General features: G+C 43.0%; 1 protein-coding gene across 2 annotated transcripts in view; it reads right to left on the bottom strand.

Annotated features, from left to right (window-relative positions):
• Window positions 1-88: 88 nt before the first annotated feature.
• Window positions 89-11,790, bottom strand: part of itpk1b (inositol-tetrakisphosphate 1-kinase b) — a 40,899-nt gene continuing 29,197 nt past the window's right edge. For both annotated transcript variants that reach the window (XM_055863274.1, XM_055863275.1), the window contains exons 6-11: window positions 7,635-7,733; window positions 7,075-7,115; window positions 6,330-6,495; window positions 4,329-4,396; window positions 4,043-4,205; window positions 89-3,471 (exon numbers count right to left, since the gene is read on the bottom strand). In XM_055863274.1, coding sequence (XP_055719249.1) covers window positions 3,137-3,471; window positions 4,043-4,205; window positions 4,329-4,396; window positions 6,330-6,495; window positions 7,075-7,115; window positions 7,635-7,733 — 872 coding nt within the window. In that variant the 3' untranslated portion in view covers window positions 89-3,136. The remainder of the gene's footprint in view (window positions 3,472-4,042; window positions 4,206-4,328; window positions 4,397-6,329; window positions 6,496-7,074; window positions 7,116-7,634; window positions 7,734-11,790) is intronic.

The raw sequence follows: 11,790 nt of genomic DNA, 5'->3' as shown, positions 1-11,790 counted from the left end.
TCAGGGGTCTGTTGTTCTTTCTCACTTTTGCATCAGCATGAAAGTAAATGTTTACAACAAACTAAAATAAGTGTGAGAAACCCAATACAACATTGTGGGAATTAATTTAATAACAGACATTTGTTTCTCATTATCTGGGCTGAAGCACTAGAATAGTGGCAATTTCTCAACGATACTGGTTATTTTAAAAAAGGGATTATTTTTCCCCTGTTGGTTTAGCCATTTAATAAAGTCATTGTTTAGAATTAGTTTCTTTAAAGAACTGATACAACATTTCCAAGTGAACATTCAGGTGGAAGCTGAAAGCACAATGACATTGTCAGGGTGAAAAAATGATAAAGGTTTTAAGTAGGGGTAATATTTATTTCCCATTTAGAAGCACAATGAAAAACAATGCGAGACACAGTATAGTTGTGTACAGAAATGTCAGTGTTTTCACAACAAACTGGGCATGGCTTGGTTAAGACATCCTCTCCTTGGTCAATGTTTACAGGGTTGAGGATCTGTGTCCTTCACTAGGAAAGGCTTTAGGAGCATTGCTACTCAACGCTAGTCCCGGAGGGCTGCAGGTGGAATGGCTAAACTGTTTAGATTGTCAGTCAGTCACTAGGCCGTTGGGGCTAAGTAACCTCTGTCGATTCAATTTGCTAGCCTACTTATTCTACGTACATGCTGAAGGACTAAGCCTGTGCTCAAGTAAATGCCCTATTGTTTTTACATTGAGTTGGCAGCCCTGTACTCTTTTCCTTGCACTTAAACTGGATGCTTACTAAAGGGTGAAGACAGTGGCAACTAAGCTGCTCGGTCTCGAAGTTCTGAAGATAGTTTCATTTGCCAACCAACTATTTCACTACTCGTCTGACAAACATCCATTGTTTGTTCAACTCGCTCACTCCATTTAATAAAAAAATAATTTCCCCCCATAAAATCGCTAAATAAATTGTTCTTAGGAAATGACAAAAATGTTAACATTTCAGTCAAATAGAAGTAAAAACTAAATGGTTCTCTGAACATTAGGAGCAAATTAGATGTTCTCTCTATTTTAACCTAATTTTGTGCCACCTTAAAAAGGACAGCAGCTGGACAATAGGATTCATACAGGGAGTTTGGCGTCTGTCGATACCAGCTATACAAGAGAGCGCAGCAGGTGGACTACAGGGTGTTTCACTGTAAGTAAAAACAAACAAAAATGCTTAGCATTGTAATCAAGAAACAATTAATTTAATGGTCACAAAAATAATAAACTTGCCAATTTAGTGTGTTCAATACCAATTGAACATACCGTTTTTAAAAGAGGCCCAGACGTTCCATTGAGTCATAATGGAGTTAGAGTTTCCTGTGTCCAGCCATTTCAAGTCCATAAAACAGTACTGTGTGACAGTCAGGTTATTTTCACTAAAGCATTGGAATTCTGGAATTCTTCTTGAAAACACCCACATATACAAACGGAATGTGATCCTCATCTTTCAGCTGGAGGAGCGCAAATCAAGTTGAGAAGCAGGGACATGGACTTCTTAGTACTTGCATAAAACACCTGTATAAACCTCAACCACATCTGACATAAACACTCAAAGGCCTTTATAAACATCCATATTTAACTTGGTCACATGAACAGAGATTTTTATTTTTTTTCCTTTTACTGCTGACAAATGTTTATAAATCAGGTGTGATCAAAAGGATTATTCAGGCATTTTCAGACTTTCATGCTACACATATCTTGATATAAATAAAATGTTTTCTGTAGTTGTGAAGACTATGAAATTGACATGATTTTTAGTTTCTGAATAATGAAAGTTCTGAATATGTTTTATGAGTAGTGCATGACCCTAGTATGGCAACAAACAAAAACATTTCTCCATGCTGATTGTTATATACACAACCAAACTAGGACAACACTGACAGTGAAGTAGTCCAACTTTTCATTTATATAGCACTGTATCAACAGCTCGTTATAGAACCTCGGTGTCAAACTCATTCCACAGAGGGCCAAATGTCTGCCGGTTTTTAGTTTTTCCTTTCAATTAAGACCTAGAAAACCAGGTGAGGGGAGTTCCTTACTAGGGGAAAGGGGGATACCTAGTCAGTTGTACAACTGAATGCCTTCAACTGAAATGTGTCTTCTGCATTTAACCCAACTCCTCTGAATCAGAGAGAGGGGGGGGGGGGGGGGGGTGCCTTAATCGACATTCACGTCTTTGGCGTCCGGGGTACAGTGAATTAACAGCCCTGCTCAGGGGCAGAATGACAGATTTTTGCCTTGTCAGCTCGGGGATTCAATCCAGCAACCTTTCGGTTACTGACCCAATGCTCTAAACACTAGGCTACCTGCCACCCCACTACTAATTAGTGACCTTAATTCATCAATCAAGTACAAGGGAGGAGCAAAAACCCACAGACACTCGACCCTCCGTAGAATGAGTTTGACGTGTTAGACGGTTATGTAAAAATCCATACTGGTATGAGGATCCATACCGGTATACCTTAAAAGACGATAGATATCGCCCAGCCCTAATCTAATGTCCACCAAGATCCCAATGACTTTCTTGCAACTTTGGAAATGACAGTGGGCTCTTCTGCTTTAAGTCAGTTAGCTCAGGCAGCTGGTCCAAACCAGTGGAGGAGTATTAGAATACAAACAATCCTCTAGCCATACATCCCTTCTACCCTAACCACACATGACAGAGTGGCATTCAGACACACATCACTAGTGAGTTTAAATGCAGGAAATGTGTGAATGTGCCTGTGTGCCTGGAGCATATGTTTAATTGTCCTTTTCTTTACTGCTGCAGTCAAAGGTCAGACATGGCTAGTCCCCCAACCACCTCATGTGGACCACTTGATTAGAGATTTCACCGAGAGAAACTAAATCAGCAATTAAGCAAGCAGAGTTCCCAAAAGTTCACATTACTGTAAGTCTTATTAAACCAAATAAAAAAAATCCAAAAGGCAGAAAAGAAAAGATCAAAGACCCAATCACCATCAAGATCTACATAGAAAAAGTTGGTTTTAGATTACAGATATATTATACTTAATATCATAATTATTATGACTATTATTCATTATCGTCACCATTATCATCATCTGTTTTTGTTCGCGGTTAGAACAGGGTGGGGGCTAAGGGGGAAGAGGATGGCAGTCATTGGGAGGAAGCCTTGGTGGCTATCGTGGACACACAGTGTTGCTGGAAGTTGGGGGACATGGCTGAGTTACAGCCCAGTCTCTGGCGGGGGCCCTTCAGGTTCCCATCCCCCTCCACGATCCAGGGGCTGCTGCTGGCCTCCTTCCCCAGCATGCTGCAGCAGCCTGGGGAGTCCGGGGTCGGGGCTGTAAGCACCGTAGCGCTGGGGTTATGGCTGGATGCCAGGCTTTTGGGCTGCCCGCTGGCTGGGGGGCTGTCGGGGGAGTGAGCCTGAAGCACACTGGTGATGTGGGTCAGGAGGTCGTTGAAGAACTCTGGGACACCCTCGTAACCTGGAGAGAAGAGGGTGAGCCTTGAGACATGGCTTACCGATGCTTATATCCCACCTCCAATACAGAGGGCAGCTGATGGTAAAAGTACAGTAGAGGTAAATGAATGAAAGACTAAAGAATAAAATTGTCTTGTAGTTATTTTAGGACTTCTTGCTTGTATTTTGACTGCCTAGCTTCTGTCCTTGAGGCACAAAGGGTGAATGTTTGGGAGAGTAGGGATTAGCTCAGTACCATTCTCCTCACACTCCAACCGTTAAAGGTGGCAACAGAGTGCAACCCGAGAACAGTGTTACCATAGCGACAGCCCTAGTCAAGAGAGGCATGCTAGACTCGCCTCTGAACATGCTCAATGCTCATTTAAGACTGCTGGTGACATCATTGATAAGCTTACTCTCTTCGAGACACCTAGTCTCCGTCTCCAAGCAAGACCATGTCACGCAGGCTATCAACGCCTTAAAGCAATCTCTCAAAGATTTGAAATGACATACTGGTAGAGATGGTAAAACTGAGTATGAATGACAGAAACACACATCTACTCCTATTCCCTACGGCAGAGGAACAAACCACTCACCAGGGAATGCATTGATGTCGATGACGGCGTGTTGGCCCGTGAGGTTGTTGATGATGACGTCGATGCCAAACAAGGACACGCCCAGCGCCTGTCGCAAGGACCTGGATAGCGCTCTGATGACATCATCACTGGGTGGCTGGGACACCCCCTCCACGTTGTCCCTCTGTGGCAGGAAGAAGACTAAGTCTGAGTCTACTGAACTAGGAGCATTTAATAACACTGGTTTTAAACAGATATAGGTGATATGATTTTTATGATTTTAAGTATGTTAATGTATTGCACTTACAGAGGTCAGGTCTGAAGAGGACTCTGGCTTTGATACATTATGACTGTTGAAGAAAATTGCTTTTCTGTCTGTAATGGAGAAAACATGTACTTTAGTCAGATAACACATTACATCTACTGAACTATTTGTTATGGGTGTACAGTTCTCATCTCAGGCACTAGGAGGTAGCAAAAACTAATTTGAGCGACAAATGTCCAGCAAAGTCCACTGGTTGATGGAAACAAAGGCACAGGATCAGCCATAAACAATGAATGAAGTGGTACCAGTATCACATTCAACTTCAAGTGCACTAATGGGAAGATTCCGCGCAATAAAAAATAGACAGTGATGTTAACATAAAATAAATTCTAGGCTTGCGTATATTAGCTGCCGTTGGCCTTGCGTGCATGTGTCCTTAAGATTACTTGACCAGAAATCCCATGAATAATATTCTTGTTTGAGTGTTAGAGGAGTGCTCTATTCCCTCCAACAAGCAAGCAAGATCCATTCATTCCTCACATTGGTTGATACAGACAGTGGATATGTATCAATTATGCTCAATTATCTTAACCATCTCTAATCATTATAAAAACAAACACTAAAGCCAAAGTAAAGCCTAACGATGAAGAATTTGGATGATTTAACACATGAAAATAAACTCAATGTCTGGCATAAAAAGACATATCTTACCCACACAACTCCTACTTGTAATGGTCATACATCACTCCATTTCAATGGCCTTAATAAACTGAGTGTACTAAACGTTACGGACTTGTTCCATGACAGACTGACCAGGTGACAGCTATGAACCCTTAGAGGTCACTTTTTAAATCCACTTCAAACTGCAATGCTTCTGGGTTTTTCACGCTCAACGGTTTCAAGAATGTTTTGTACACAATGTATATCCACATTACCAGTCATGTAGCTGGTAATAGGGATATGGCTGGTAATTTGGTCTGACTCAGCGCAGGGATTTCCCTCAAGCAAAAACAGACAGATTGATTTCCAGCCCTACCCAATGTAAAGGGAGTAATCCATTTGTCTTGTTAGAACCTCGCTACAAGGCACACATTTGTAATCATTAACACCAAGCGATGGCTTTATAAAGGAGAGGGAGAGGAAGGATTGAAGTAAAGCAGGACTTTGTCCGAAACGAGCCCAGGGCCTCGAACTACCAGGGTGTGGTAATACTGGAAGCGTTAGCTACACAAATCATTCCCAGGAAAGGTGAAGGAAAGACCCCTAGGCACATATCACCTCTGCTGGGAGCGTGGGCGGTGGGATGGGACTTTATCTTCTCCTGACACCAGGCCCTCTTTCACAACACTGAGGTGCTTAAACACCCAACCTAACCCAGTCCTCCCTTCTCTACCTCCCATTGTTTATAATCCATTTTGTCTGCTCTATACATAGTGCGGGTTTGTTTTAAATCTGGACAACGCCCTGGCCAATGCCCTGGACGGCACGCTGTGTATACAGTAGCATAGGTGTGGTGCGTGTGTGGCCGGTCGGGGCACTTTACTGCATATGTTCACTGTGCTGCAGCACACAGGGATGACCCTAGTCTCTTTCAGAAGGTAAAAGGCAACGATTCCGCTGAAGCCCAGACTGGTTTGCATGAGGGCTTTTACTGTAGTGGATGCAAATGGTGCAGCTTATTCTGTCAGGGCAAAGGTCCACATTCAGATTACTTCAGCCTAATCAATGCTCCGATTGCCTCATGACGTTTGGTATCGAAAACAACTGGTTGCCATACAGGAATAAGATATCAATCTGACTGTACACCACGCTCTTCCTCTAGAGGATGAAATCAAAGAAAAAACAAGTTGACCAACATTTATAAACAACCAAATCCATTGCACTCCCTTTTTTTTTTTTAAAGAGAGTGGGAGTCCAGTCTTAAAGATGTTTAAAAGCCTTGAGGTATTTTATTGGGCCTGTAAGGAGGACAGCAGGGCTGTACTTTCCTCAGCATGGCACGCTGTGTGCCCATAAATTGACAGTCTCCTGGGTCCTCCTCACCTGCTGGTCCAGCGGGGAAGTTCTTGAGGGAGGGTCTCTCCACCAGTGTGTAAGACTCCCCCACCACAAACACCTTGTAGAGCACCGCGTTGTGGTTGATGAAGCTCTGGATCACACACGGAGGCTTCACATCCTTCAGGTCCTCCTCACTGAAGATGATGGCCATCTGTGGAGAGGGAGAAGAGGTCATCAATACAGGTAATCTCATTTCATTCATAAACGTGTCCATATACCATAACATTCATCCAGCCCATTTCCACAGACTTGACTGGTTCAATGACATACACATATATGAATGTTGACCATATGGGCGGACGGAGAAGCGGCTATTGATTGGGCTGACAGAGAACTGTACAGTGTTTGATGTGTTAAATGATTATTTAGTTAGAGACACTAATGGATTACAGGGATTTAGCTAACGATCGAGGGTTTGATTAATCTGTGACCCTAAGCGCAGGTTGCCTAGCTGTTAAGAGCGTTGGGCTAGTAACCGAAGGTCTGGTTCGAATCCCTGAGCCCGCAAGGTGTAAAAAAAAATATCTGCAGTTCTGCCCTTGAGCAACACAGTTAACCAACAACTGTTACCCAGGGGATGATGACGTGGACGTCGATTAAGGCAGCCCCCCGCACCTCTCTGATTCAGAGGGGTTGGGTTAAATGCGGAAGAAACATTTCAGTTGAATACATTCCGTTGTGCAACTGACTAGGTATCCCCCTTCCCCACCATGACCCTGGTGGCTCTTACCTCGTGGGAGTTGGTTCCATGGGCTACTCGTGTTTTGCAAACTGAGAGATGGAGGGAGAGGAAGAAGAACAGGTTGAAAATGCTTGTGAGGAAACCACACTTCCCCAATGGCATCCGTGTTGAGAAAAAACATGACCGTCACAAGATGACAGTGGGTTATTTTTACACTGACCACAACTTTCAAAACCCCCTCTCCATAAATGGATGTCAGCAGAAAAGAAAGCTTGGTAAATTGGACATACAAGGTGGCTTAAAAATAGCGGAGGGTTATAAAATAATTAAGCTAAAAATTAACTTCCAGAAGTTAAACCAATATATTTATAGTTCAACACTGAAAAGTAATATCAGGATTAAACCACGCCACTCTCCTAAATAATAAACTAATTGCTTTGTAGCTAATGTGTGGATACTAAAACCAGTGTTTGGCAGTTTCCCCCTCACTACAAATTGTTTCCTAATGTCAACCCCTACAAAGCTAGGAGGAGGAAGGACCCTGTGTAATCATCTGGGTCAAGTGACAATTCCTCTTCCTATATCAAACAGGAAAGGGAGGGACTTACTAAATGGGAAAGTGAGTCCATGCTTCTCAATCTTCTCCAGTGTATCTGGACCACACTCTGTGTTCAGAACCATGAACGGGGGTGAGCAGATTCTCTCATCTAGTGAGGAAGGGAGATGAAGAGAGGGAGGGGAGACAGAAGAAGGAAAGGATATGAGTAAGAGAGTAGGAACTAGGAAGGAAAACCATCTTAATATCAGTGAATCTGTTGAAGGAAAAAAATCCCTAAGCATGTCATTCAGAAGTCCTTCTTTGTTTCAGCCTGACTATCCAAGAACAGACTCTCACGCACACAGAAACTCAAAACACACTGACTGACGAATTCTCTCAGATGGCTAGTTTTTTTTTTTAAATACCTGTGACGCCAAACATACCCTACTCACACAGCCAAAACACCGACGAGAGCTACTTGTCATCTGATAACAGAGGCAGAAGGCCATCCAATTTTAGACACACATACACAAACACACCACCTGTGTGCGTGTCAGTACCCTGTCGTCACTCCCTTCCTTTATACAGTTGGATTAGAGAACCCAAAAACACACAGCTGCCACCTGAGGGAGGAGTAGAGGAGGTAGAGAGGAGAACAGGCTCCTGTTCAAATAAATAAACAAGGAAGCTGCCAACCCTGTCTGGCCTGCTCCGCCCAGAGACGCCACAGCACCAGACAACACATAGGTAAGGACCAGACAGAAAATAACAAAGACTACTAGACCGACAGACAACATACACCGTACAAGTCCACAGCTCTTCCAAAACCAGACAGGTGTACATACAGTACATGCACAGTACACATACTCAGGATGGGAGTGCTTGTCACAGACTGTGTAGCACTTTGGAGAATCGAATCAGAGCTTCATTCTCATTGTTTACATAGTGGCCTGCAGCGGTGGCTGTTTCTCCATCTCCTCTCATAAGACTTGAAGTAAGAGGTTCTACCATCCCATGATATGACGGACAAATATCCTGCAGGTAGAACACAGTAAATCTGACCTCGTGTAAGCCGTTACAGGGCTCCAGACTAACGTTTTCCCCTGGTGGCACCAGTCCATTTTTTTGAACGCACCAAAAATGTTCTCCTGGTGTAACGCAATAGAACAAAGTCGTAATTTTTTTAAAGTCATCCACGGTGCTTTATTGAAAAAAAAATACGGAGTGATTATAGTATGATTAAATAACAAATTGTCAAACATGTCCAAGCAGTAATGTATGATTGAAGTATTTTTATGTGCAAGATAAACCATTGATTCCCATGAATTTTGGGTCGACAATTAGGCTTTTGTTGCTATATTTTTCTGTCAAAATAGGGATCCAGAATTTTCTGATTTTGCAAATGGCCAATGTGCAGCTCGCGTGAGCCACATCTCAAAGACATACCAGAAACATCCGTTACTTCAAAAAAAGATGTTCATAATATGATAATAATACCCCTAATAAAGCTGAAACCCTCCTCTCTTCAGCTAGAAAACAGCATACCTGTTTTCAAAACTGTGTTAGTGTTTTACCCACAACTTATTTTGAAATAACGCATTTCTCTCACCCTCTTAATAGAGTCCACAGCTGGAGGGAGAGGGAGTGGGCCACAGAAGCCAGACGGCCACAGCAAAACGGGCACTGCAGGGGCAGGGTAGGCTCTATCATGGCAGAAATTAAAGCACTTTATTTTAGGTGTACTGTTCGACCAAATCATAGTTTTAACTTGCACAGCCAAGTCAAAGGGTCGCAGTCTGGAACTCTGCTATATTAAAGTTCTGGGGCTCTGCAGTAATTTCCTGGGTATCGGAGATAAGGCAGCTCGTTTGACACAGAAAATCAGTGTCGGGGCCAAAACAAGCGCTGGCCTATTGCTGCTGATGACAAAAACACAATAGAAACACTACAGTGTTTGTGTTGTGTGGGCAATGTGATGTCGGTGCTTCCGGTGAGTTGTGCTGAGGTCAGGAGAAACCCACAGGACTGTATTTCACTGGCTAGTGGCTACACCACTGAATGCTGCTGAGCTGTGGTCGCAGATAGGCTGCACAGACACACAGCTCAATGATCACATTGTGGATGTGGAGAGCATACATCAAAGACAGAAAAGGTAGAGACAAATCTCACTTTCTGGTTCATACACAGTCAATTAACTATATTCTTTTCATAGGTAAACAGCTTCATTTATCCACCATCTTTATATACACTACACAAGATGACTTGCGCTTCAGACCAGTCAGGGAGTGATCGCCCAGGCAGTCATGAGCAGCTGACTCAGGAGGGGAGGGGTAATTGGAGGAAGTAGGGGGATCACCAAGGTGTCAAAGCCATGGGTCCGCTTCCCATATTGCCAGCCCAGTTGTTCAGCATGAGATTAGCTACATTACATATAGGTCCAATCACAATCCCCTAATACGGATAGGGTAGGTTCTTATCAAAACAAACCTTAAAAACAGGCTGTCTTTTGTTAGAATAATCAACAAAAAGGAAGCAATAAATCACCAACAGAACATTTAATAACAATAGAAGGATCAACTTAACGAATACAAGTTAAAAGAAATGCGTAAGTATAGAATGCTTTCAGATTGATTTTAAGGTAGCTAAACATACAACATTAAAATAACCTAGGCACAAACATCACTTGATTGTTAATACAAGACAAAATGTGATTGTGCTTCTTGACTTGTATTTGTCTGTGGTGCTCCTGTTCTGTCAGTGGCTATCAATGGAGACGTGGCAGCAGCCTAGGAGTGTGGCGTGATGAGTGAGACAGAGGCCTGGAGGGTTTACCCATCACCCAACTGAGCTGAGCTCGGAATTCACACTCACACTGCTGTTGTTGTGGGAGGGGATAGTAATGTCGGACTAACGTCACTCAAAAACAATCCAAAGACCCAACATGTATTTTAACTGAGAACAAAAACTGGCTTTAAATCCAAAAAGACCGCCATCACATGTTCCCATACCTGTGGATCGTGACTTGAACAAAAAAAGTCTAAAAAAAGGGCCATTTGGAAGCATCAGGCCCAGATAAAGAGAGACTAGAGAGGATATGAGGATGGTGGTGATGGTGAGTGAAGCACATGGTCTGTATGTTATGCGTTGGTGTCGTGCTTGGCCCTGGCCGTTTGGCTCTGAGTGCAGGGGATCAATCTCCTCCTCTGTCTAAACACTGTGTGCACTCAGCAGACGTTTACGGGACGTCAGTCCGACTCGAGGCAGACAGCATACACCACTGGCTGGCCTGACGCTGTGGAACCGCTCAGAGTTTGGGGATCTGGAGTAGGACAGTACTATACCAGACCCAATACTACCATGACAAAACACCCAATTAAAATGAGAGATTCTCATCTTAAAAGGATGTTATCAATAGGGTTTGATCCTTAAGGGAAAAAACACGACAGTCTTAAGGAGGCCTGGCTGATTGGAATGCTCATACCGGACACTGGTGAACTCTTTCTATAAAGGCAAGCAGCCACAGGTGAAACTGACCTTCACATTTTCTTTGCAAAAGTTATTATCAGCATTATCAAAGGATTACCAAGTAGGCCTATACTGGTACAAGTCCAGTGTTAACAGTAGATTGAAATCTAAATGTTGCTATTTAAGGCTACATTCCTAGTATTACCAGCTCCTCTTCTATTCCCTTGCTCAGAGCCAAACCAGGGATGTTTTCACTATTTCAAATTGAACTCCAAACTCTGTGTGCCCTGCAAGTAAACCCATAATTCTCCATATCCCGCTGTAAGGAGTTTACAGTAAAAAATAAAATGATCCATTAATCTTTGTGAGAGAACAACATCTTCAACACGGCGTCGTAGAGCACCTCCGCTGACGTCTTGATTAACTTAATCAGATCAATCAAACAGAACAGGTCCATAAAGGAACAGTGAACTGCTTTGAAGGCAGTCTTTATGTAAGCAAGGTAATCAATCTTAGTGGTTTTTATTCAACCCATGCTGACTAATCTGTGCTGGGGATGGGCTGGGCCTGGATGTGTCTGTGCGGTCCTCAGCAGTCCCTCCACAGCTCTTTTTCTTTCATCTGATGAGCCTTTGTATAAATATTGACTTCTTGCATCAGCAGGACACTTGTTATTGTTGGTCGCATTTGAACCACAGAAACATAGGATTTATGTGGACACCAAATACTCCCCACATAACAAAGCACTACCATAGTCTGGT

The sequence above is a fragment of the Salvelinus fontinalis genome, chromosome 15 (genome assembly GCF_029448725.1).
Source record: "Salvelinus fontinalis isolate EN_2023a chromosome 15, ASM2944872v1, whole genome shotgun sequence".
Taxonomy (NCBI): domain Eukaryota; kingdom Metazoa; phylum Chordata; class Actinopteri; order Salmoniformes; family Salmonidae; genus Salvelinus; species Salvelinus fontinalis.
This window is presented reverse-complemented; position numbering and strand designations above follow the sequence as displayed.